The sequence below is a fragment of the Anopheles coustani genome, unplaced genomic scaffold (assembly GCF_943734705.1).
Source record: "Anopheles coustani unplaced genomic scaffold, idAnoCousDA_361_x.2 U_16, whole genome shotgun sequence".
NCBI classification, from domain to species: Eukaryota; Metazoa; Arthropoda; class Insecta; order Diptera; family Culicidae; genus Anopheles; species Anopheles coustani.
The window spans coordinates 45935-73430 of record NW_026525229.1 but is presented as its reverse complement, the minus strand read 5'-3'; the positions used below and the strand labels follow the sequence as shown (position 1 = coordinate 73430).

At 45.8% G+C, this 27496-nt stretch overlaps 2 protein-coding genes across 2 annotated transcripts; both read left to right on the top strand.

Annotated features, from left to right (window-relative positions):
• The first annotated feature begins 1988 nt into the window (after positions 1-1988).
• LOC131271136 (uncharacterized) lies at positions 1989-6749 on the top strand. Its single transcript, XM_058272522.1, has one exon. It carries the CDS (start codon positions 1989-1991, stop codon positions 6747-6749), a length of 4761 nt encoding a protein of 1586 aa, XP_058128505.1.
• Positions 6750-21707: 14958 nt separating this feature from the next.
• Positions 21708-26919, top strand: LOC131271135 (uncharacterized; the record flags this gene model as incomplete). The annotated part of the gene is made up of 1 exon (XM_058272521.1): positions 21708-26919. A coding segment is annotated over exon 1 (5212 nt), but the record flags the coding sequence as incomplete, so codon positions are not given.
• Between the last annotated feature and the right edge of the window lie 577 nt (positions 26920-27496).

Here is a 27496-nt window from a genome sequence, read left to right as displayed (position 1 = left end):
AGACGATGCAAAATGGTGTTTAGAAGGTGCTTAAAGTGACTTTAAAGAGAATGAGACGATGCAAAATGGTGTTTAGAAGGTGCTTAAGGTGACTTAAAAGAGAATGAGACGATGCAAAATGAGGTTTAGAAGGTGCTTAAAGTGACTTTAAAGAGAATGAGACGATGCAAAATGGTGTTTAGAAGGTGCTTAAAGTGACTTTAAAGAGAATGAGACGATGCAAAATGAGGTTTAGAAGGTGCTTAAGGTGACTTTAAAGAGAATGAGACGATGCAAAATGAGGTTTAGAAGGTGCTTAAAGTGACTTTAAAGAGAATGAGACGATGCAAAATGGTGTTTAGAAGGTGCTTAAGGTGACTTTAAAGAGAATGAGACGATGCAAAATGGTGTTTAGAAGGTGCTTAAGGTGACTTTAAAGAGAATGAGACGATGCAAAATGAGGTTTAGAAGGTGCTTAAGGTGACTTTAAAGAGAATGAGACGATGCAAAATGAGGTTTAGAAGGTGCTTAAAGTGACTTTAAAGAGAATGAGACGATGCAAAATGAGGTTTAGAAGGTGCTTAAAGTGACTTTAAAGAGAATGAGACGATGCAAAATGAGGTTTAGAAGGTGCTTAAAGTGACTTTAAAGAGAATGAGACGATGCAAAATGGTGTTTAGAAGGTGCTTAAGGTGACTTTAAAGAGAATGAGACGATGCAAAATGGTGTTTAGAAGGTGCTTAAGGTGACTTTAAAGAGAATGAGACGATGCAAAATGAGGTTTAGAAGGTGCTTAAAGTGACTTTAAAGAGAATGAGACGATGCAAAATGAGGTTTAGAAGGTGCTTAAAGTGACTTTAAAGAGAATGAGACGATGCAAAATGGTGTTTAGAAGGTGCTTAAGGTGACTTTAAAGAGAATGAGACGATGCAAAATGAGGTTTAGAAGGTGCTTAAAGTGACTTTAAAGAGAATGAGACGATGCAAAATGGTGTTTAGAAGGTGCTTAAGGTGACTTTAAAGAGAATGAGACGATGCAAAATGAGGTTTAGAAGGTGCTTAAAGTGACTGTACGATATTGCGACTTCTAAAGGTAGGCCACAGAACTCTACAAGGTTCTGAACAGTTAGGAATTTTGAATTTAACGAAACCCTACAAGTACCAGTTTATGATAACCTGCTGTTCAAAAATAACGGTTAATTGATAACAGTGTCACCGGTCTTAGACATCGCTAACACAACATTTGTGACGTAAGTAAAGGCGTTCAGAAAATCAAATAAACCCAACTTGAGAAAAACCCACTGGTGTTTGTTAGGCTCTGTCCCCAACATACGTAGCATTATAATCCACAGAAAGTCCCTGGCGGGTAGCGATCTGTGGACACTATATTGCGTTCTCTGGTACCGTTGGACAAACCCAGATTTTTGAAACCATTTTCTTCTTTTCTCTATCCACCTGTTGAGTAACAAGTTCCGGAGTAGGCCGTACCCTACATTTTGGTCCTTCGAACCGGATCGGCGCAACGAACCTCTCGTGCGCAGATTATTTCATACATTCGTCGTCGGAAGAGGAACTTTCGTCAACCGGACGGGTTGATTGAACATCGGTGGCAGACCACGGACACCACACGAGGCCGATCCAGTGCGCATCGGTGCCTCAAGGGGAGAGAACCCAAGTCGGGAGTTCTCTTCAGTGGATCAGTCCAGCGCTTCGTGCCCAGCGTTTGGTCAACCCAGCGTCTACAGGAATCGTGTATCAACCGGACGGGTTGATTTTCCATCGGTGGCAGACCACGGACACCACACGAGGCCGATCCAGTGCGCATCGGGGCCTCACGGGAAGATAACTCAAGGTGTGAGTTTCCTTCGGTGGTACCGTCCAGCGTCTCATCGCCACGAGAAGTTTATTCAGCGTGATTGTGAGTACCAGTCCAGAGTGTCGTAGCAGTCGACGCTGACAAAACAGTGAAGTGAAAAAGTGAAAAGTGCAACAGACTAACTAATAGTCACAATGAACACTCGCAGTAAAGTGATGCATACCCCGCCACCAGGGAGTGACAATTCAGACGAAGCGGCTACGGAAGCCACGGTGGAACAGTGCGCGAGTGACCACGTGACGGAAACAACCCCACAGCACGTGTCACCAAAACCGTCGACGTCATCGCCAGGTAATCGTGAGTTGGCCGTGTTGCGGGCAAAAATGAAGCTGGCATATCGTCAACTTATGCAGCTTCAGCCGGACATCACCAACAACAAACTCCCTCCGGCCACTGCGCGGGTGCACTTACGCACATTACGGGAACTTCAAGGCACCCACGACAGGATTATGCAGCACATCATAGATCTCCTGCCAGATGACCTCGAAGTCGACATGGACGCCGACGATGCCTTCCGGAAGATCCACACCACCTGCACAGCCATTCTGGAGGCACAGCTGGACGAAACGCCAACAACGTCAGCAGCTCCGGCAACTTCGGCAGCGCATCACCTCAGTGTCCCGATGCCAACCTTTGACGGACGTTACGAAGAGTGGCCCAAATTCAAGGCCATGTTCCTCGACATCATGGGAAGGACACCTGTTTCGGATGCAGCAAAGTTACACCACCTGAACAAGGCACTCACCGGAAAGGCAGCAGGGATAATTAACGCAGCAATGGTGAGCAGCAACAACTACAAGAGTGCCTGGGAGGTGCTAGAAAAGCGGTTCGCGAACCCGAGAGCAATCGTCGACAAGCACATTGCTGGGTTACTGCAACTTAAACCCGTGCAACGCGAATCAGCCAGCGAACTTCGATCACTAGTAGAAACGTGTAAGGGTCACGTTGATGGGTTGCAGTTCTTAGAGAAGAACATCGATGAAACCAGCAACCTCATCATCACCCACATCCTCGCGTCGTGTATGGACTCCAGCACTCGTAAGGCATGGGAGCTTACATTGCAGCACGGCGAGTTTCCGGATTTGTTCCGTACGTTCGACTACATCACGCGACAATGTGAAGTGTTGGAGAGCTGCGCAGCAGGCAATACGGACAAACCATCTCGTCCAAAGCCGGCTCCTACTAAAGCGTTCACGTCGACCGTTACTCCATCACCGACCGCAACGTGTGTGATGTGCCTGGGTCACCATATGCTCAGCAAGTGCGCGGATTTCATAGCCCTATCGCTACCAGACAAACGGGACAAGCTCCGAAGTTGGAAACGTTGTTTCAACTGTTTCGGAGCCGGTCATCTCAACAAAAGGTGCCCATCGAAGTGGACGTGTCGTCGGTGCCAGCAGAAACATCACACCTTGCTCCACGACGAAGGGACTAGTGCCGCCAGCGAGATCCGTCAAGAACAGCCAACATCTGCAGCAGAACACCGTACAGCTACAATATCGCTTCACACGGCGATACCATCGACAGTGTTGCTGTCAACCGTCATGTTGTACATCACTGACAGCGCAGGGAAGAACCATGCTGCAAGGGCTCTCTTGGACAGTGGAGCACAGTCCAACTTCATTACGGGAAGGTTGGCGCAATTCTTAAACCTACCTCGGAAGTCGGTGAGCATTCCGCTGTCGGGGATTGGTGGCAGCCAAGCGACGAACGTAAAGTCATCAGTACGAGCCACCATCCAGTCACGCTGTTCATCATTTTCGACGTCGCTGGAGATGCTGGTACTGCCCAAGCTGTCAGCAGATGTGCCGGCCCATCGTATAAACCACAGCCAGTGGACGATTCCAGCAACCTGCGTCTTGGCTGACCCAACATTCCACATGCCTGGTGGAATCGATATCATCCTGGGTGCGGCGTGCTTCTACGAGCTTTTAAAAACCGGACGCATCTCACTTGGAGAAGGTATGCCGTCACTCCAAGAAACAGCATTTGGGTGGGTTGTAAGTGGCACAGCCCAGATAGCAGAGCAGTCGCTGCCAGTGGTGTGTTCAGTCGCCGTACACACCAACGAGCTGACTACGATGATGCGGAAATTCTTCGCAATAGAAGACGTAGGCAGTCTCCCTAGTTGGAGTATCGAGGAGAGAGCCTGTGAGGACCACTACGCGGCCACTACAAGCAGAGACGAAGCCGGCCGATATGTCGTCCGACTTCCGAGAAAGTCTGACATGATCGGGAAACTAGGTGACTCGCGGACGATCGCCCTCCATCGGTTTCTGGCTATCGAGAGACGTATGCAGCGAGAACCCGAAACAAAAAAGGCATACGTGGAGTTCATGGCCGAATACCTCCGCTTAGGCCACATGACAAAGGTGGCAGCAGCAGTTGATAGTCGGGAAACATTCTACCTCCCACACCATCCTGTTTTTAAGGCCGACAGCACCACCACGAAGTGTCGGGTTGTGTTCGACGCATCCAGCAAGTCATCGACAGGAGTGTCGTTGAATGATACGCTGATGATCGGACCAACAATTCAACAAGATGCTACATCGATCCTGATGCGATTCAGAACTCATCAAATTGCACTGACAGGAGATGTGGCAAAAATGTACCGCCAAGTATGGGTACATCCCAGCGATCGCGCCCTACAGCGCATTCTGTGGCGAGCTTCGCCCCATGATCCCATCGAAGAATATGAGCTGAATACTGTAACTTATGGAACCGCATCTGCACCATTCCTTGCGGTGAGATCGCTGCAACAAACAGTATTGGATCATGGGAGTGAGTTTCCAATAGCAGCAGCTCGTTTTTCTGACTTCTACGTGGATGACTTTGTGTCTGGAGCTGATTCACTCGAGGCTGCTCAAACCTTGCAACAGCAAACCGAACAACTGTTTGCCAAAGGTGGATTTGAGCTGCGGAAATGGGCATCAAACGAGGAAGCGGTGTTGCATCATGTGGACCAACAAAGCCGAGCATCCAGCCCATATCCCAACGACGATGACGACGGATCGTTGGCGACACTTGGAATCATATGGGATACGTCAGCGGACACTCTGCGCTTCAAAGTCCAAGCCCCTGATGTCAACAAAGATGCAACCAAACGCAAGGTATTGTCCACCATTGGGAAGATCTACGATCCGGTAGGGTTTGTTGACCCAGTGAAGGCGGTTGCCAAGCAACTTCTTCAACGTGTATGGACTCTGAAACACGTCAACCAACAACCCTGGGGATGGGATGCTGAACTTCCGCTGCAGCTACGAACGGAATGGCTCAACTTTCTTGAGCAAATGCATTACCTTCACAACATCAGCATTCCGCGAGTCGCCATTAGATCTTCAGTGACCACCATCCAATACCACGTCTTCTGCGATGCTTCGGAGAAAGGATATGGAGCATGCTGCTACATCCGTAGTTGCGATGCCCAGGGACATGGCACAATGGAGCTCTTCGCCTCAAAAACCAAAGTGACGCCACTCAATAGCAAGCACTCTATCGCTCGGCTTGAACTGTGCGCAGCTCAGTTGGCCAGCTTGCTATTCGACCGAGTAAGAACTGCGGTAAACCCAGGCTCTCTGGCAGTCTTCTGGACAGACTCCATGACTGTGGTACATTGGCTGCGAGCATCACCAAACTCCTGGAAGCCATATGTTGCCAACCGGGTATCGCAGGTGCAACAATTGACGGAAGGTTGCACGTGGCGTCACATCGCAGGAGTCGACAACCCGGCTGATCTTGCTTCCAGAGGATGTTTGGGCAAAGATCTCCTCTCCAGTACCCTATGGTGGCAGGGTCCTTCCTGGATGAGCCTGCCAGAAGATCAATGGCCTCCACCACTGCTTGCGACACCAGATCCGTCAGTGCAAGCAGAGCAGCGAGTAGCAGTTGTGGCATGCGCTGCCATTGAGCTGCCAGCTCACCGCATATTTACACTCTTTTCATCGTATTCTAAGCTGCGACGGGTGACAGCGTACTGGGTTCAGTATTGGAACCGATGCACCAAACGCCGGTCGTACGAGAACCCTGGCCTGACGACTAAGGATTTGACGGATGCGGAAGAAGTACTGTGCCGCTTGGCTCAACGAGACCACCTGCAGCAAGAAATCAAGGCCTTGCAGCAGAAGAAACCCGTTCCTGCGTCGTCCCCGCTTAGATGGTTGCATCCGCTACTAGGAGCTGACGGAATCATCCGAGTTGGAGGACGTTTGTCCAATTCACCGCTAGCGGAGGATGTTAAGCATCCACTAGTTGTTCCTGCCAGTCATCCATTTGCTCGACTGCTGATGGAACATTTTCATAAACAGTTACTTCACGCGGGACCGACTCTGATGCTAAACACGTGCAGACAACGCTTCTGGATTACAAGTGGCCGAAATCTCGCCCGGAAGGTATTTCACCAGTGCCACACCTGCTTCCGCGCCCGACCATCGTCGTCAGCAACTATAATGGCTGACCTCCCGGCTGTCCGAGTAACACCGGCCCCTCCTTTTTCGATCACCGGTGTTGACTACTGTGGTCCAGTGTTCCTGAAAGGTGGCCACCGACGGGCGGCGCCCGTGAAGGCATACGTCGCCATATTTGTATGCTTCACCACCCGTGCCGTACACATCGAGCTGGTGTCAAACCTGACGACGGAAGCATTTATAGCAGCATTACGACGGTTTGTGTCTCGTCGTGGTTTGCCATTGGAGTTACACTCGGACAACGCGACGAACTTCAAGGGAGCAGCAAACAAGCTGAACGAGTTGTACAAGCTGTTGCGTACAACTGAACACCAGCAGAGCGTTCATGCTTGGACACTAGAACGGAAAATTTCATGGAAGTTCATCCCACTGAAGCGACCCAGCTGGTCCACCACCCTGTCTTCCCCTAACCCTTCCCGCCGAAGCCTGTAATCGACATCTCTGCCTGCACCAATGCAAGCCGTACCCATGAGCAGCGTTCAGCCAACACAACGCAAGACTCAGAATCCGCCAACCGCCACCTTCACCCGCGCCCACGCAGCGAAGACAGTAACGGTCGTATGAAGCGCCTAATCGCCACCACGGAAGACAACCACCGTCAGCAAAACACCGTAGGTCGCACCTGCCAAGCGGCCGCCCGTTAAAGAATGCACCGAGTTAGGTTACATCCTGCGCGCATCGCTTTGACCAAGATTCTAGCTGGACAGGAGAATGCGGGTCACGACGCGTTCCGCCAACGACGCGTCGAAACAAAGCCAGAGCACGCGTCAGCAGAATGCAGCCGCAACAACACCGCCTGGTTATGGAATGCTCCGAGAGGCGCGAATGTATGCGCCGAATGCACGGAACCCCGACAGCGTCGATTCGGGTTACATCATGAGTACGTCGCCTGGGCTAAGAATCCAACTGGACAAGATAATTCCTGTCGCGACATGTTCTGATCGTCGAATCAATGCAAACAAGATGATGGAAACGCTGCGGTAGCTGGTTTCCTTTCGAAACGTGGGAAGCGCTGCGTTAGCCGGTTGGGCACATCGGATATGTTCGGGCGAAGCCGGGAGGGTTGGTCAACGGGAGAATGATGAAGGGTATCGGGCCAGCGGGGTTAGCAAAATAGCATATAAGGACCCAAAACATTAGAATAAAGGCGCCCAGTTGTCTCAGTTTGGCTCGGAGTTTGGACCTGGAAGTGCCAGGGAACAGTAGAATCCGAAATTTGTCGACTTTTATCTACAGGTCCTCACGTCGTCGGTCCGATTCTTCGCCGTTCGAAAGTCTGCTTCGTTCTCAACGGTTAAAGTTTAAGGAAATCGGCAGAAGCCATTCAGCCTGGCCTTTCGGCTCGTTTCATTTGGTGACAGCGGTGGGATACTTATCCCAGTATCATTTAGTAGTAACCCGGTGGGTCGCGAAGGTGATACAAGTGAAGTTAAGTGGAAAAATAGTGACGTTCAACAGGAAGACAATAAGTGTGAAAAAAAAAATAGTGAAACATCTGTGAAATTTATAGTGTGGAAATAGTGAGTGCATTAAAAAGAAAATAAAAAGACAGTAGCAGCACGGCGAGAATCCTTCAAGTACGCAGGACAGCAGTTGGCAGAATCTACAACGCAGAACGACGAGTCGCTGCACTTCATTCACAGAAAACGGACAACGGAGAATCGACCAACGCAGGACATCGGAGATCTACCCCTGAGATGAAAGCAACGCTACTGGCTTTATGGTGAGAATAGTGCTTTCCCAGGGTCAACAAAATTGTGAGCCAGCAGCATTAGTTTTTTTTTGCTGTTCTTTTTTTTATTGTCTTTTGATGAGAGAAAGACGACTTCGCAGTGAACAAGCTGAAAGAAGTAGGAAATGCAGGTAGTCGCAATAATTGGAGTTAGCTCCCTACCTATTAAAAGTGAAAGAGTCAATATATAGAACTATTGAACCCAGTCTTAGAGAACTCGGGGAACATAGTGAAAACAATCCGAGTGAGAAGATTAATTTACGGGCGTGAACATGAGTGTAGCAAAAGATTACTCGATCACAAGTGTGATCGCGCGTATTCCTGAGTTTCGAGGCTCAGCGGATGAACTCGAGCAGTTCGTTAACCAGATAGACCGGATACATGAGCGTAATCTTGTAGAAGAAGATATACTACTTGACATAGTTTACTCTAAACTGAGGGGTGATGCAGTGAGACACTACTCTCGGATTAAAGCTGGTACATGGGCAGACCTAAAAGAGCTGCTTTGTCAGGAATTAGGAGTACACTATAGTGTTGAGGCTATATTCCACCTAACCGAAACATTATGCCAAAAGCCACAGGAAACATTTCGGAAGTATAAAGATAGGGCCCGACAAATTGTGGAGTTGGTATCATCGTATGCACCAGACAACGAAGCATTGATGGAATATGCAAGTCGGCATATAAAACATCATTTTGTTACGGGGTTGAATGACGAAAATTTAAAAGTGCTAGCACTTATGCAAAACAATATGCAACTTGAAGCCCTCATGGATTATTTAGAAAAGATGCATGAAAATGTTGATCGGGTTACAGAAGCGACAAGACGATTGAAAGCAGCGCAGGCACCTTACCCACCATGGGACGGATATCGTGACTATGACTACAATCGTGATACAGGGTTTTCCAATGTGTACGATGATAGGAATACGCCAGGTTGGCAGGATAGCAGATATTATGAAGAGCACAGACAGTATCAACAGCCTTTTGAAAATGAATGGCCTCAAGCCGATCACAGCGAGGGAGATTTCTATGGAAAAGATCATAGAGACGAAGGGAGTCAGGCTAGGTACGATGATAACATGGGGCCTGACATCAGATACGCATACGCAGATGCGAGGGATAGTCCACCACAAGGAAACCACCGAAGAAAAGTAAGATTTTTTAATAGTCCGGGGAACGAAGGTAATGATGGAATCGATTCAAAAAACGAATAACTGGGGAACCCGAAAGACCGCGGAGATTCTCCAAATTTCGAAAAAATGTGGTAAAGGAATGGAAGTTTAACTTATTAGGACAAGTATTCAAAAAACAGGGCAGTAACAATAATTTACAACAGAAGAATTATACAGAGACAGGAACAAGAAAAACAGAATCAGCTATACACGTGCATCATCCGTTGAGCTCGTCTTCAAACAGACAAATACATGTCACTTTGTCTACCGTAGCAAACCCATCATACAATACCGAATATGTTATAGATACTGGTACAGAGGTGAATCTGCTAGACTACAAAATGGCACAAAAGATAGGCGTAACTCGATTGGATTTATCAGACCAAACGTCGTTAGTGGGAAAACTAGGTCTCAATATATCGTTGATAGGAGTGTGCAATGTTGATCTACTTTTAGGAAATATTGTGTACCCCACCAAATTTCACGTAGTAATAGGGCTAGAAAGCTCGTCAGCTAGTTTAGGTATGGAATTCATCAGCCAATATGTGGATGTGATAAACCTTGGACAAAAACACGTAGGGTTTACCAACGGTATTGTTAAGCATACCATTTCAAACAAGGAAGAAGAACAGAAGAAGTTAGAAGAAGATCAAATAGAACAACGGGATGAAGAAAATGAGCAAACGATGGATGACACGAAGTTCGCATGCGATCATGAGAATCCTGAGAATGTCAAAACATATACAGCAATAGATGCTGAGCCTTTGAACAAAATTGCTAAGATTTGCCACAGCGTATTTCAAGCCAACAGAAAAATAAGCAAGGAGATGAAAATCCGCACAGAACCGTATAGGTATTCGAAGGCTGCGAAGCCTCAGAACAAGAAACAAATTAAGAGGGTATCGTTACAGGAAATGGGGAGGTCAGACGAAAACCCGTGGATTTCTCCAACGTCAGCAATAAGTAAAAACAAGAACGCCGAGTGGTTGCACTTTTATCCACCCTAAATAATTATAGTGTTTGAGTAGTAAATTTGTAAAGCGACACGGCAAAGAATCGGCTAACCACAAGGAAACACTAACGAAAAAAAAGAAAAAAATACACGCATGAAGTAAAGAAAACTGACACTAAATACCGCTCAATATAGCGAAGGGTATAGGTTGCTAGGCAGAGAGAAAAGAAAAGAAGCAGTAGGCCGCTTAACATAGCGAAGGAGCCAAAGATGCTCAATAGTATTGTAAAGGGGGAAAACCACGGACACCCACCTAAAGGACAGTAGGCCGCTCAACATAGCGAAGGAGCCAAAGATGCTCAATATATAATTGTAAAGGGGGAAAACCACGGACACCCACCTAAAAGACAGTATGCCGCTCAAGATTAGCGAAGGGACCAACGATGTCCAATATATTTGTAAAGGGGGAAAACCACAGACACCCACCTATAGGAAACTCATGCCGCTAGAGTAGCGAAGATAGATATCAATGGGAAAACCGAAGACACCCAATCAGAAGTAAGAATGTCGAAACAAACTACAATCAGTGAAGACAGTTAGGGAAAAGCTCAAACCTTAGGGAAACGAACGGGTTATGGCCGAGGAGTATCCGTACTCCCGGATTCCTCTAACCAACGATTGTTTTAGGGCTGGGTTCAACTCCCAGTGCCCATTCGTTACCCAGGGACAAGTAGCATGAAGTGTAAGAAAACAAATCCATGTACCGCACACGGATAGCGAGGGAGCCTAAGATGCTCGAAAGTGTTTTAAAATTGGCCCACGGTCACCCACTCGAAAAGGAGTTATGATAAAGCACTGATGAAAAAAATATTCGAGTAAGGATTAATCGTGAAAAAAAAAAACTTGAAACTTGGAAACTAATAATAAGAAGAATCGGAATTAAGTCGAGGACAAATTGCAACTGCAAAAAGAAAAATATTAGTTTTAAACACCGGGCGCGCTACACCGGGAACATCCTCAACGCAAAGGGCAGGACTTCCCCGAAAGCCCCAACGTGCACCGACTCATCGCGCGCAGGCACTAAGCGCAAACCGTCTCTCGACATTCCGGACACGCATGCATCCGGATTCGCAGAGGTCGGGCAGCTAGATGAGACTCCTTGAAGGACGCTTGAAGGATGATCACCAAGCAGAAAATAATAACGCATCGGCAGCCGATGGGTCCACGGAGAACAACCTGATCTCGCCAGTTTCCAATAAGCTCCAGATCTTTCTACCTTTTTTTTCTCAGATCTGGGAGCTCGATTAAGTGTGGGGGAGCGCCCCACCGAACAACAAGTTGGTGAACCAGCCGTTTCGCTAACCACCGCCGCTCAGCTAGCTCAGATCTTCCTCTTCTAGGTAGATCTTTGAGCTCGAATAAGTGTGGGGGGATGAAGCGACCCAGCTGGTCCACCACCCTGTCTTCCCCTAACCCTTCCCGCCGAAGCCTGTAATCGACATCTCTGCCTGCACCAATGCAAGCCGTACCCATGAGCAGCGTTCAGCCAACACAACGCAAGACTCAGAATCCGCCAACCGCCACCTTCACCCGCGCCCACGCAGCGAAGACAGTAACGGTCGTATGAAGCGCCTAATCGCCACCACGGAAGACAACCACCGTCAGCAAAACACCGTAGGTCGCACCTGCCAAGCGGCCGCCCGTTAAAGAATGCACCGAGTTAGGTTACATCCTGCGCGCATCGCTTTGACCAAGATTCTAGCTGGACAGGAGAATGCGGGTCACGACGCGTTCCGCCAACGACGCGTCGAAACAAAGCCAGAGCACGCGTCAGCAGAATGCAGCCGCAACAACACCGCCTGGTTATGGAATGCTCCGAGAGGCGCGAATGTATGCGCCGAATGCACGGAACCCCGACAGCGTCGATTCGGGTTACATCATGAGTACGTCGCCTGGGCTAAGAATCCAACTGGACAAGATAATTCCTGTCGCGACATGTTCTGATCGTCGAATCAATGCAAACAAGATGATGGAAACGCTGCGGTAGCTGGTTTCCTTTCGAAACGTGGGAAGCGCTGCGTTAGCCGGTTGGGCACATCGGATATGTTCGGGCGAAGCCGGGAGGGTTGGTCAACGGGAGAATGATGAAGGGTATCGGGCCAGCGGGGTTAGCAAAATAGCATATAAGGACCCAAAACATTAGAATAAAGGCGCCCAGTTGTCTCAGTTTGGCTCGGAGTTTGGACCTGGAAGTGCCAGGGAACAGTAGAATCCGAAATTTGTCGACTTTTATCTACAGGTCCTCACGTCGTCGGTCCGATTCTTCGCCGTTCGAAAGTCTGCTTCGTTCTCAACGGTTAAAGTTTAAGGAAATCGGCAGAAGCCATTCAGCCTGGCCTTTCGGATCGTTTCACCACCAAGAGCTCCTCACTTCGGTGGACTGTGGGAAGCCGCCGTCAAAACCATGAAGTACCACCTAGTGCGCGTTTTAGGAACGACATCACTTTCGTTTGAGGACATGTCTACGCTGCTGGACGAGATAGAATGCTGTGTCAACTCCCGACCTATAACATCGATGTCAGATGACCCACACGATATGACAGCCCTCACTCCTGGACATTTCCTGGTTGGAACGAACCTACAGCTTGTTCCGGACCACTGCTTGCTGTACGAAGCCGAAAACCGGTTGAACCACTGGCGTCATGTTCAACAACTTCGCCAGCACTTTTGGAACCGTTGGCAGAAGGAGTATTTACAACAACTGCAGGCGCGTTCTAAATGGACAAAGGAAGGTACAACCACAGTAACGCCAGGAACGTTAGTTATAATTAAGGAAGATAATGTGCCTTCGGCGTGTTGGCCATTAGCACGCGTAACCGAGGAGCATCCTGGAAAGGATGGCAAAGCGCGTGTCTTTACATTGCGTACAAGTAAGGGAAGTACAGTGACTAGGCCATTGGTAAAGCTGTGTGTATTACCAAAAGCAAACAGTTAAAATTATTCAATTTTAAGGTGGCAGAATGTACGATATTGCGACGCCTAAAGGTAGGCCACAGAACTCTACAAGGTTCTGAACAGTTAGGAATTTTGAATTTAACGAAACCCTACAAGTACCAGTTTATGATAACCTGCTGTTCAAAAATAACGGTTAATTGATAACAGTGTCACCGGTCTTAGACATCGCTAACACAACATTTGTGACGTAAGTAAAGGCGTTCAGAAAATCAAATAAACCCAACTTGAGAAAAACCCACTGGTGTTTGTTAGGCTCTGTCCCCAACATACTTAGCATTATAATCCACAGAAAGTCCCTGGCGGGTAGCGATCTGTGGACACTATATTGCGTTTCTGGTACCGTTGGACAAACCCAGATTTTTGAAACCATTTTCTTCTTTTCTCTATCCACCTGTTGAGTAACAAGTTCCGGAGTAGGCCGTACCCTACAGTGACTTTAAAGAGAATGAGACGATGCAAAATGAGGTTTAGAAGGTGCTTAAAGTGACTTTAAAGAGAATGAGACGATGCAAAATGGTGTTTAGAAGGTGCTTAAAGTGACTTTAAAGAGAATGAGACGATGCAAAATGAGGTTTAGAAGGTGCTTAAGGTGACTTTAAAGAGAATGAGACGATGCAAAATGGTGTTTAGAAGGTGCTTAAAGTGACTTTAAAGAGAATGAGACGATGCAAAATGGTGTTTAGAAGGTGCTTAAGGTGACTTTAAAGAGAATGAGACGATGCAAAATGAGGTTTAGAAGGTGCTTAAGGTGACTTTAAAGAGAATGAGACGATGCAAAATGGTGTTTAGAAGGTGCTTAAAGTGACTTTAAAGAGAATGAGACGATGCAAAATGAGGTTTAGAAGGTGCTTAAAGTGACTTTAAAGAGAATGAGACGATGCAAAATGAGGTTTAGAAGGTGCTTAAAGTGACTTTAAAGAGAATGAGACGATGCAAAATGAGGTTTAGAAGGTGCTTAAAGTGACTTTAAAGAGAATGAGACGATGCAAAATGGTGTTTAGAAGGTGCTTAAGGTGACTTTAAAGAGAATGAGACGATGCAAAATGAGGTTTAGAAGGTGCTTAAAGTGACTTTAAAGAGAATGAGACGATGCAAAATGAGGTTTAGAAGGTGCTTAAAGTGACTTTAAAGAGAATGAGACGATGCAAAATGAGGTTTAGAAGGTGCTTAAAGTGACTTTAAAGAGAATGAGACGATGCAAAATGGTGTTTAGAAGGTGCTTAAGGTGACTTTAAAGAGAATGAGACGATGCAAAATGAGGTTTAGAAGGTGCTTAAAGTGACTTTAAAGAGAATGAGACGATGCAAAATGGTGTTTAGAAGGTGCTTAAGGTGACTTTAAAGAGAATGAGACGATGCAAAATGAGGTTTAGAAGGTGCTTAAAGTGACTTTAAAGAGAATGAGACGATGCAAAATGAGGTTTAGAAGGTGCTTAAAGTGACTTTAAAGAGAATGAGACGATGCAAAATGAGGTTTAGAAGGTGCTTAAAGTGACTTTAAAGAGAATGAGACGATGCAAAATGGTGTTTAGAAGGTGCTTAAGGTGACTTTAAAGAGAATGAGACGATGCAAAATGAGGTTTAGAAGGTGCTTAAGGTGACTTTAAAGAGAATGAGACGATGCAAAATGGTGTTTAGAAGGTGCTTAAAGTGACTTTAAAGAGAATGAGACGATGCAAAATGAGGTTTAGAAGGTGCTTAAAGTGACTTTAAAGAGAATGAGACGATGCAAAATGAGGTTTAGAAGGTGCTTAAAGTGACTTTAAAGAGAATGAGACGATGCAAAATGAGGTTTAGAAGGTGCTTAAAGTGACTTTAAAGAGAATGAGACGATGCAAAATGGTGTTTAGAAGGTGCTTAAAGTGACTTTAAAGAGAATGAGACGATGCAAAATGGTGTTTAGAAGGTGCTTAAGGTGACTTTAAAGAGAATGAGACGATGCAAAATGAGGTTTAGAAGGTGCTTAAGGTGACTTTAAAGAGAATGAGACGATGCAAAATGGTGTTTAGAAGGTGCTTAAAGTGACTTTAAAGAGAATGAGACGATGCAAAATGAGGTTTAGAAGGTGCTTAAAGTGACTTTAAAGAGAATGAGACGATGCAAAATGAGGTTTAGAAGGTGCTTAAAGTGACTTTAAAGAGAATGAGACGATGCAAAATGAGGTTTAGAAGGTGCTTAAAGTGACTTTAAAGAGAATGAGACGATGCAAAATGGTGTTTAGAAGGTGCTTAAGGTGACTTTAAAGAGAATGAGACGATGCAAAATGAGGTTTAGAAGGTGCTTAAAGTGACTTTAAAGAGAATGAGACGATGCAAAATGGTGTTTAGAAGGTGCTTAAAGTGACTTTAAAGAGAATGAGACGATGCAAAATGAGGTTTAGAAGGTGCTTAAGGTGACTTTAAAGAGAATGAGACGATGCAAAATGGTGTTTAGAAGGTGCTTAAAGTGACTTTAAAGAGAATGAGACGATGCAAAATGAGGTTTAGAAGGTGCTTAAAGTGACTTTAAAGAGAATGAGACGATGCAAAATGAGGTTTAGAAGGTGCTTAAAGTGACTTTAAAGAGAATGAGACGATGCAAAATGAGGTTTAGAAGGTGCTTAAAGTGACTTTAAAGAGAATGAGACGATGCAAAATGGTGTTTAGAAGGTGCTTAAAGTGACTTTAAAGAGAATGAGACGATGCAAAATGAGGTTTAGAAGGTGCTTAAGGTGACTTTAAAGAGAATGAGACGATGCAAAATGGTGTTTAGAAGGTGCTTAAAGTGACTTTAAAGAGAATGAGACGATGCAAAATGGTGTTTAGAAGGTGCTTAAGGTGACTTTAAAGAGAATGAGACGATGCAAAATGAGGTTTAGAAGGTGCTTAAGGTGACTTTAAAGAGAATGAGACGATGCAAAATGGTGTTTAGAAGGTGCTTAAAGTGACTTTAAAGAGAATGAGACGATGCAAAATGAGGTTTAGAAGGTGCTTAAAGTGACTTTAAAGAGAATGAGACGATGCAAAATGAGGTTTAGAAGGTGCTTAAAGTGACTTTAAAGAGAATGAGACGATGCAAAATGAGGTTTAGAAGGTGCTTAAAGTGACTTTAAAGAGAATGAGACGATGCAAAATGGTGTTTAGAAGGTGCTTAAGGTGACTTTAAAGAGAATGAGACGATGCAAAATGAGGTTTAGAAGGTGCTTAAAGTGACTTTAAAGAGAATGAGACGATGCAAAATGAGGTTTAGAAGGTGCTTAAAGTGACTTTAAAGAGAATGAGACGATGCAAAATGAGGTTTAGAAGGTGCTTAAAGTGACTTTAAAGAGAATGAGACGATGCAAAATGGTGTTTAGAAGGTGCTTAGGGTGACTTTAAAGAGAATGAGACGATGCAAAATGAGGTTTAGAAGGTGCTTAAAGTGACTTTAAAGAGAATGAGACGATGCAAAATGGTGTTTAGAAGGTGCTTAAGGTGACTTTAAAGAGAATGAGACGATGCAAAATGAGGTTTAGAAGGTGCTTAAAGTGACTTTAAAGAGAATGAGACGATGCAAAATGAGGTTTAGAAGGTGCTTAAAGTGACTTTAAAGAGAATGAGACGATGCAAAATGAGGTTTAGAAGGTGCTTAAAGTGACTTTAAAGAGAATGGTGTTTAGAAGGTGCTTAAAGTGACTTTAAAGAGAATGAGACGATGCAAAATGAGGTTTAGAAGGTGCTTAAAGTGACTTTAAAGAGAATGAGACGATGCAAAATGAGGTTTAGAAGGTGCTTAAAGTGACTTTAAAGAGAATGAGACGATGCAAAATGAGGTTTAGAAGGTGCTTAAGGTGACTTTAAAGAGAATGAGACGATGCAAAATGAGGTTTAGAAGGTGCTTAAAGTGACTTTAAAGAGAATGAGACGATGCAAAATGGTGTTTAGAAGGTGCTTAAGGTGACTTTAAAGAGAATGAGACGATGCAAAATGAGGTTTAGAAGGTGCTTAAAGTGACTTTAAAGAGAATGAGACGATGCAAAATGAGGTTTAGAAGGTGCTTAAAGTGACTTTAAAGAGAATGAGACGATGCAAAATGGTGTTTAGAAGGTGCTTAAGGTGACTTTAAAGAGAATGAGACGATGCAAAATGAGGTTTAGAAGGTGCTTAAAGTGACTTTAAAGAGAATGAGACGATGCAAAATGGTGTTTAGAAGGTGCTTAAGGTGACTTTAAAGAGAATGAGACGATGCAAAATGAGGTTTAGAAGGTGCTTAAGGTGACTTTAAAGAGAATGAGACGATGCAAAATGAGGTTTAGAAGGTGCTTAAGGTGACTTTAAAGAGAATGAGACGATGCAAAATGAGGTTTAGAAGGTGCTTAAAGTGACTTTAAAGAGAATGAGACGATGCAAAATGAGGTTTAGAAGGTGCTTAAAGTGACTTTAAAGAGAATGAGACGATGCAAAATGAGGTTTAGAAGGTGCTTAAGGTGACTTTAAAGAGAATGAGACGATGCAAAATGAGGTTTAGAAGGTGCTTAAAGTGACTTTAAAGAGAATGAGACGATGCAAAATGAGGTTTAGAAGGTGCTTAAGGTGACTTTAAAGAGAATGAGACGATGCAAAATGGTGTTTAGAAGGTGCTTAAGGTGACTTTAAAGAGAATGAGACGATGCAAAATGGTGTTTAGAAGGTGCTTAAAGTGACTTTAAAGAGAATGAGACGATGCAAAATGGTGTTTAGAAGGTGCTTAAAGTGACTTTAAAGAGAATGAGACGATGCAAAATGGTGTTTAGAAGGTGCTTAAGGTGACTTTAAAGAGAATGAGACGATGCAAAATGAGGTTTAGAAGGTGCTTAAGATGACTTTAAAGAGAATGAGACGATGCAAAATGGTGTTTAGAAGGTGCTTAAGGTGACTTTAAAGAGAATGAGACGATGCAAAATGGTGTTTAGAAGGTGCTTAAAGTGACTTTAAAGAGAATGAGACGATGCAAAATGAGGTTTAGAAGGTGCTTAAAGTGACTTTAAAGAGAATGAGACGATGCAAAATGGTGTTTAGAAGGTGCTTAAGGTGACTTTAAAGAGAATGAGACGATGCAAAATGAGGTTTAGAAGGTGCTTAAAGTGACTTTAAAGAGAATGAGACGATGCAAAATGGTGTTTAGAAGGTGCTTAAGGTGACTTTAAAGAGAATGAGACGATGCAAAATGAGGTTTAGAAGGTGCTTAAAGTGACTTTAAAGAGAATGAGACGATGCAAAATGAGGTTTAGAAGGTGCTTAAGGTGACTTTAAAGAGAATGAGACGATGCAAAATGAGGTTTAGAAGGTGCTTAAAGTGACTTTAAAGAGAATGAGACGATGCAAAATGAGGTTTAGAAGGTGCTTAAAGTGACTTTAAAGAGAATGAGACGATGCAAAATGGTGTTTAGAAGGTGCTTAAGGTGACTTTAAAGAGAATGAGACGATGCAAAATGAGGTTTAGAAGGTGCTTAAAGTGACTTTAAAGAGAATGAGACGATGCAAAATGAGGTTTAGAAGGTGCTTAAGGTGACTTTAAAGAGAATGAGACGATGCAAAATGAGGTTTAGAAGGTGCTTAAAGTGACTTTAAAGAGAATGAGACGATGCAAAATGGTGTTTAGAAGGTGCTTAAGGTGACTTTAAAGAGAATGAGACGATGCAAAATGAGGTTTAGAAGGTGCTTAAAGTGACTTTAAAGAGAATGAGACGATGCAAAATGGTGTTTAGAAGGTGCTTAAGGTGACTTTAAAGAGAATGAGACGATGCAAAATGAGGTTTAGAAGGTGCTTAAAGTGACTTTAAAGAGAATGAGACGATGCAAAATGGTGTTTAGAAGGTGCTTAAGGTGACTTTAAAGAGAATGAGACGATGCAAAATGAGGTTTAGAAGGTGCTTAAAGTGACTTTAAAGAGAATGAGACGATGCAAAATGGTGTTTAGAAGGTGCTTAAGGTGACTTTAAAGAGAATGAGACGATGCAAAATGAGGTTTAGAAGGTGCTTAAAGTGACTTTAAAGAGAATGAGACGATGCAAAATGAGGTTTAGAAGGTGCTTAAGGTGACTTTAAAGAGAATGAGACGATGCAAAATGAGGTTTAGAAGGTGCTTAAAGTGACTTTAAAGAGAATGAGACGATGCAAAATGGTGTTTAGAAGGTGCTTAAGGTGACTTTAAAGAGAATGAGACGATGCAAAATGAGGTTTAGAAGGTGCTTAAAGTGACTTTAAAGAGAATGAGACGATGCAAAATGAGGTTTAGAAGGTGCTTAAAGTGACTTTAAAGAGAATGAGACGATGCAAAATGGTGTTTAGAAGGTGCTTAAGGTGACTTTAAAGAGAATGAGACGATGCAAAATGGTGTTTAGAAGGTGCTTAAGGTGACTTTAAAGAGAGTGAGACGATGCAAAATGAGGTTTAGAAGGTGCTTAAAGTGACTTTAAAGAGAATGAGACGATGCAAAATGAGGTTTAGAAGGTGCTTAAAGTGACTTTAAAGAGAATGAGACGATGCAAAATGAGGTTTAGAAGGTGCTTAAAGTGACTTTAAAGAGAATGAGACGATGCAAAATGGTGTTTAGAAGGTGCTTAAGGTGACTTTAAAGAGAATGAGACGATGCAAAATGAGGTTTAGAAGGTGCTTAAAGTGACTTTAAAGAGAATGAGACGATGCAAAATGAGGTTTAGAAGGTGCTTAAGGTGACTTTAAAGAGAATGAGACGATGCAAAATGGTGTTTAGAAGGTGCTTAAGGTGACTTTAAAGAGAATGAGACGATGCAAAATGGTGTTTAGAAGGTGCTTAAAGTGACTTTAAAGAGAATGAGACGATGCAAAATGGTGTTTAGAAGGTGCTTAAAGTGACTTTAAAGAGAATGAGACGATGCAAAATGGTGTTTAGAAGGTGCTTAAGGTGACTTTAAAGAGAATGAGACGATGCAAAATGAGGTTTAGAAGGTGCTTAAAGTGACTTTAAAGAGAATGAGACGATGCAAAATGAGGTTTAGAAGGTGCTTAAGGTGACTTTAAAGAGAATGAGACGATGCAAAATGAGGTTTAGAAGGTGCTTAAAGTGACTTTAAAGAGAATGAGACGATGCAAAATGAGGTTTAGAAGGTGCTTAAGGTGACTTTAAAGAGAATGAGACGATGCAAAATGAGGTTTAGAAGGTGCTTAAAGTGACTTTAAAGAGAATGAGACGATGCAAAATGGTGTTTAGAAGGTGCTTAAGGTGACTTTAAAGAGAATGAGACGATGCAAAATGGTGTTTAGAAGGTGCTTAAGGTGACTTTAAAGAGAATGAGACGATGCAAAATGAGGTTTAGAAGGTGCTTAAAGTGACTTTAAAGAGAATGAGACGATGCAAAATGAGGTTTAGAAGGTGCTTAAAGTGACTTTAAAGAGAATGAGACGATGCAAAATGGTGTTTAGAAGGTGCTTAAGGTGACTTTAAAGAGAATGAGACGATGCAAAATGAGGTTTAGAAGGTGCTTAAAGTGACTTTAAAGAGAATGAGACGATGCAAAATGGTGTTTAGAAGGTGCTTAAGGTGACTTTAAAGAGAATGAGACGATGCAAAATGAGGTTTAGAAGGTGCTTAAAGTGACTGTACGATATTGCGACGCCTAAAGGTAGGCCACAGAACTCTACAAGGTTCTGAACAGTTAGGAATTTTGAATTTAACGAAACCCTACAAGTACCAGTTTATGATAACCTGCTGTTCAAAAATAACGGTTAATTGATAACAGTGTCACCGGTCTTAGACATCGCTAACACAACATTTGTGACGTAAGTAAAGGCGTTCAGAAAATCAAATAAACCCAACTTGAGAAAAACCCACTGGTGTTTGTTAGGCTCTGTCCCCAACATACTTAGCATTATAATCCACAGAAAGTCCCTGGCGGGTAGCGATCTGTGGACACTATATTGCGTTCTCTGGTACCGTTGGGCAAACCCAGATTTTTGAAACCATTTTCTTCTTTTCTCTATCCACCTGTTGAGTAACAAGTTCCGGAGTAGGCCGTACCCTACATTTTGGTCCTTCGAACCGGATCGGCGCAACGAACCTCTCGTGCGCAGATTATTTCATACATTCGTCGTCGGAAGAGGAACTTTCGTCAACCGGACGGGTTGATTGAACATCGGTGGCAGACCACGGACACCACACGAGGCCGATCCAGTGCGCATCGGTGCCTCAAGGGGAGAGAACCCAAGTCGGGAGTTCTCTTCAGTGGATCAGTCCAGCGCTTCGTGCCCAGCGTTTGGTCAACCCAGCGTCTACAGGAATCGTGTATCAACCGGACGGGTTGATTTTCCATCGGTGGCAGACCACGGACACCACACGAGGCCGATCCAGTGCGCATCGGGGCCTCACGGGAAGATAACTCAAGGTGTGAGTTTCCTTCGGTGGTACCGTCCAGCGTCTCATCGCCACGAGAAGTTTATTCAGCGTGATTGTGAGTACCAGTCCAGAGTGTCGTAGCAGTCGACGCTGACAAAACAGTGAAGTGAAAAAGTGAAAAGTGCAACAGACTAACTAATAGTCACAATGAACACTCGCAGTAAAGTGATGCATACCCCGCCACCAGGGAGTGACAATTCAGACGAAGCGGCTACGGAAGCCACGGTGGAACAGTGCGCGAGTGACCACGTGACGGAAACAACCCCACAGCACGTGTCACCAAAACCGTCGACGTCATCGCCAGGTAATCGTGAGTTGGCCGTGTTGCGGGCAAAAATGAAGCTGGCATATCGTCAACTTATGCAGCTTCAGCCGGACATCACCAACAACAAACTCCCTCCGGCCACTGCGCGGGTGCACTTACGCACATTACGGGAACTTCAAGGCACCCACGGCAGGATTATGCAGCACATCATAGATCTCCTGCCAGATGACCTCGAAGTCGACATGGACGCCGACGATGCCTTCCGGAAGATCCACACCACCTGCACAGCCATTCTGGAGGCACAGCTGGACGAAACGCCAACAACGTCAGCAGCTCCGGCAACTTCGGCAGCGCATCACCTCAGTGTCCCGATGCCAACCTTTGACGGACGTTACGAAGAGTGGCCCAAATTCAAGGCCATGTTCCTCGACATCATTGGAAGGACACCTGTTTCGGATGCAGCAAAGTTACACCACCTGAACAAGGCACTCACCGGAAAGGCAGCAGGGATAATTAACGCAGCAATGGTGAGCAGCAACAACTACAAGAGTGCCTGGGAGGTGCTAGAAAAGCGGTTCGCGAACCCGAGAGCAATCGTCGACAAGCACATTGCTGGGTTACTGCAACTTAAACCCGTGCAACGCGAATCAGCCAGCGAACTTCGATCACTAGTAGAAACGTGTAAGGGTCACGTTGATGGGTTGCAGTTCTTAGAGAAGAACATCGATGAAACCAGCAACCTCATCATCACCCACATCCTCGCGTCGTGTATGGACTCCAGCACTCGTAAGGCATGGGAGCTTACATTGCAGCACGGCGAGTTTCCGGATTTGTTCCGTACGTTCGACTACATCACGCGACAATGTGAAGTGTTGGAGAGCTGCGCAGCAGGCAATACGGACAAACCATCTCGTCCAAAGCCGGCTCCTACTAAAGCGTTCACGTCGACCGTTACTCCATCACCGACCGCAACGTGTGTGATGTGCCTGGGTCACCATATGCTCAGCAAGTGCGCGGATTTCATAGCCCTATCGCTACCAGACAAACGGGACAAGCTCCGAAGTTGGAAACGTTGTTTCAACTGTTTCGGAGCCGGTCATCTCAACAAAAGGTGCCCATCGAAGTGGACGTGTCGTCGGTGCCAGCAGAAACATCACACCTTGCTCCACGACGAAGGGACTAGTGCCGCCAGCGAGATCCGTCAAGAACAGCCAACATCTGCAGCAGAACACCGTACAGCTACAATATCGCTTCACACGGCGATACCATCGACAGTGTTGCTGTCAACCGTCATGTTGTACATCACTGACAGCGCAGGGAAGAACCATGCTGCAAGGGCTCTCTTGGACAGTGGAGCACAGTCCAACTTCATTACGGGAAGGTTGGCGCAATTCTTAAACCTACCTCGGAAGTCGGTGAGCATTCCGCTGTCGGGGATTGGTGGCAGCCAAGCGACGAACGTAAAGTCATCAGTACGAGCCACCATCCAGTCACGCTGTTCATCATTTTCGACGTCGCTGGAGATGCTGGTACTGCCCAAGCTGTCAGCAGATGTGCCGGCCCATCGTATAAACCACAGCCAGTGGACGATTCCAGCAACCTGCGTCTTGGCTGACCCAACATTCCACATGCCTGGTGGAATCGATATCATCCTGGGTGCGGCGTGCTTCTACGAGCTTTTAAAAACCGGACGCATCTCACTTGGAGAAGGTATGCCGTCACTCCAAGAAACAGCATTTGGGTGGGTTGTAAGTGGCACAGCCCAGATAGCAGAGCAGTCGCTGCCAGTGGTGTGTTCAGTCGCCGTACACACCAACGAGCTGACTACGATGATGCGGAAATTCTTCGCAATAGAAGACGTAGGCAGTCTCCCTAGTTGGAGTATCGAGGAGAGAGCCTGTGAGGACCACTACGCGGCCACTACAAGCAGAGACGAAGCCGGCCGATATGTCGTCCGACTTCCGAGAAAGTCTGACATGATCGGGAAACTAGGTGACTCGCGGACGATCGCCCTCCATCGGTTTCTGGCTATCGAGAGACGTATGCAGCGAGAACCCGAAACAAAAAAGGCATACGTGGAGTTCATGGCCGAATACCTCCGCTTAGGCCACATGACAAAGGTGGCAGCAGCAGTTGATAGTCGGGAAACATTCTACCTCCCACACCATCCTGTTTTTAAGGCCGACAGCACCACCACGAAGTGTCGGGTTGTGTTCGACGCATCCAGCAAGTCATCGACAGGAGTGTCGTTGAATGATACGCTGATGATCGGACCAACAATTCAACAAGATGCTACATCGATCCTGATGCGATTCAGAACTCATCAAATTGCACTGACAGGAGATGTGGCAAAAATGTACCGCCAAGTATGGGTACATCCCAGCGATCGCGCCCTACAGCGCATTCTGTGGCGAGCTTCGCCCCATGATCCCATCGAAGAATATGAGCTGAATACTGTAACTTATGGAACCGCATCTGCACCATTCCTTGCGGTGAGATCGCTGCAACAAACAGTATTGGATCATGGGAGTGAGTTTCCAATAGCAGCAGCTCGTTTTTCTGACTTCTACGTGGATGACTTTGTGTCTGGAGCTGATTCACTCGAGGCTGCTCAAACCTTGCAACAGCAAACCGAACAACTGTTTGCCAAAGGTGGATTTGAGCTGCGGAAATGGGCATCAAACGAGGAAGCGGTGTTGCATCATGTGGACCAACAAAGCCGAGCATCCAGCCCATATCCCAACGACGATGACGACGGATCGTTGGCGACACTTGGAATCATATGGGATACGTCAGCGGACACTCTGCGCTTCAAAGTCCAAGCCCCTGATGTCAACAAAGATGCAACCAAACGCAAGGTATTGTCCACCATTGGGAAGATCTACGATCCGGTAGGGTTTGTTGACCCAGTGAAGGCGGTTGCCAAGCAACTTCTTCAACGTGTATGGACTCTGAAACACGTCAACCAACAACCCTGGGGATGGGATGCTGAACTTCCGCTGCAGCTACGAACGGAATGGCTCAACTTTCTTGAGCAAATGCATTACCTTCACAACATCAGCATTCCGCGAGTCGCCATTAGATCTTCAGTGACCACCATCCAATACCACGTCTTCTGCGATGCTTCGGAGAAAGGATATGGAGCATGCTGCTACATCCGTAGTTGCGATGCCCAGGGACATGGCACAATGGAGCTCTTCGCCTCAAAAACCAAAGTGACGCCCCTCAATAGCAAGCACTCTATCGCTCGGCTTGAACTGTGCGCAGCTCAGTTGGCCAGCTTGCTATTCGACCGAGTAAGGACTGCGGTAAACCCAGGATCTCTGGCAGTCTTCTGGACAGACTCCATGACTGTGGTACATTGGCTGCGAGCATCACCAAACTCCTGGAAGCCATATGTTGCCAACCGGGTATCGCAGGTGCAACAATTGACGGAAGGTTGCACGTGGCGTCACATCGCAGGAGTCGACAACCCGGCTGATCTTGCTTCCAGAGGATGTTTGGGCAAAGATCTCCTCTCCAGTACCCTATGGTGGCAGGGTCCTTCCTGGATGAGCCTGCCAGAAGATCAATGGCCTCCACCACTGCTTGCGACACCAGATCCGTCAGTGCAAGCAGAGCAGCGAGTAGCAGTTGTGGCATGCGCTGCCATTGAGCTGCCAGCTCACCGCATATTTACACTCTTTTCATCGTATTCTAAGCTGCGACGGATGACAGCGTACTGGGTTCAGTATTGGAACCGATGCACCAAACGCCGGTCGTACGAGAACCCTGGCCTGACGACTAAGGATTTGACGGATGCGGAAGAAGTACTGTGCCGCTTGGCTCAACGAGACCACCTGCAGCAAGAAATCAAGGCCTTGCAGCAGAAGAAACCCGTTCCTGCGTCGTCCCCGCTTAGATGGTTGCATCCGCAACTAGGAGCTGACGGAATCATCCGAGTTGGAGGACGTTTGTCCAATTCACCGCTAGCGGAGGATGTTAAGCATCCACTAGTTGTTCCTGCCAGTCATCCATTTGCTCGACTGCTGATGGAACATTTTCATAAACAGTTACTTCACGCGGGACCGACTCTGATGCTAAACACGTGCAGACAACGCTTCTGGATTACAAGTGGCCGAAATCTCGCCCGGAAGGTATTTCACCAGTGCCACACCTGCTTCCGCGCCCGACCATCGTCGTCAGCAACTATAATGGCTGACCTCCCGGCTGTCCGAGTAACACCGGCCCCTCCTTTTTCGATCACCGGTGTTGACTACTGTGGTCCAGTGTTCCTGAAAGGTGGCCACCGACGGGCGGCGCCCGTGAAGGCATACGTCGCCATATTTGTATGCTTCACCACCCGTGCCGTACACATCGAGCTGGTGTCAAACCTGACGACGGAAGCATTTATAGCAGCATTACGACGGTTTGTGTCTCGTCGTGGTTTGCCATTGGAGTTACACTCGGACAACGCGACGAACTTCAAGGGAGCAGCAAACAAGCTGAACGAGTTGTACAAGCTGTTGCGTACAACTGAACACCAGCAGAGCGTTCATGCTTGGACACTAGAACGGAAAATTTCATGGAAGTTCATCCCACCAAGAGCTCCTCACTTCGGTGGACTGTGGGAAGCCGCCGTCAAAACCATGAAGTACCACCTAGTGCGCGTTTTAGGAACGACATCACTTTCGTTTGAGGACATGTCTACGCTGCTGGACGAGATAGAATGCTGTGTCAACTCCCGACCTATAACATCGATGTCAGATGACCCACACGATATGACAGCCCTCACTCCTGGACATTTCCTGGTTGGAACGAACCTACAGCTTGTTCCGGACCACTGCTTGCTGTACGAAGCCGAAAACCGGTTGAACCACTGGCGTCATGTTCAACAACTTCGCCAGCACTTTTGGAACCGTTGGCAGAAGGAGTATTTACAACAACTGCAGGCGCGTTCTAAATGGACAAAGGAAGGTACAACCACAGTAACGCCAGGAACGTTAGTTATAATTAAGGAAGATAATGTGCCTTCGGCGTGTTGGCCATTAGCACGCGTAACCGAGGAGCATCCTGGAAAGGATGGCAAAGCGCGTGTCTTTACATTGCGTACAAGTAAGGGAAGTACAGTGACTAGGCCATTGGTAAAGCTGTGTGTATTACCAAAAGCAAACAGTTAAAATTATTCAATTTTAAGGTGGCAGAATGTACGATATTGCGACGCCTAAAGGTAGGCCACAGAACTCTACAAGGTTCTGAACAGTTAGGAATTTTGAATTTAACGAAACCCTACAAGTACCAGTTTATGATAACCTGCTGTTCAAAAATAACGGTTAATTGATAACAGTGTCACCGGTCTTAGACATCGCTAACACAACATTTGTGACGTAACTAAAGGCGTTCAGAAAATCAAATAAACCCAACTTGAGAAAAACCCACTGGTGTTTGTTAGGCTCTGTCCCCAACATACTTAGCATTATAATCCACAGAAAGTCCCTGGCGGGTAGCGATCTGTGGACACTATATTGCGTTTCTGGTACCGTTGGACAAACCCACATTTTTGAAACCATTTTCTTCTTTTCTCTATCCACCTGTTGAGTAACAAGTTCCGGAGTAGGCCGTACCCTACAGTGACTTTAAAGAGAATGAGACGATGCAAAATGAGGTTTAGAAGGTGCTTAAAGTGACTTTA

What these genes read in the sequence shown, in the direction of transcription:
- LOC131271136 (XM_058272522.1), top strand. Translation starts at nt 1,989, where the DNA reads ATGAACACTCGCAGTAAAGTGATGCATACCCCGCCACCAGGGAGTGAC.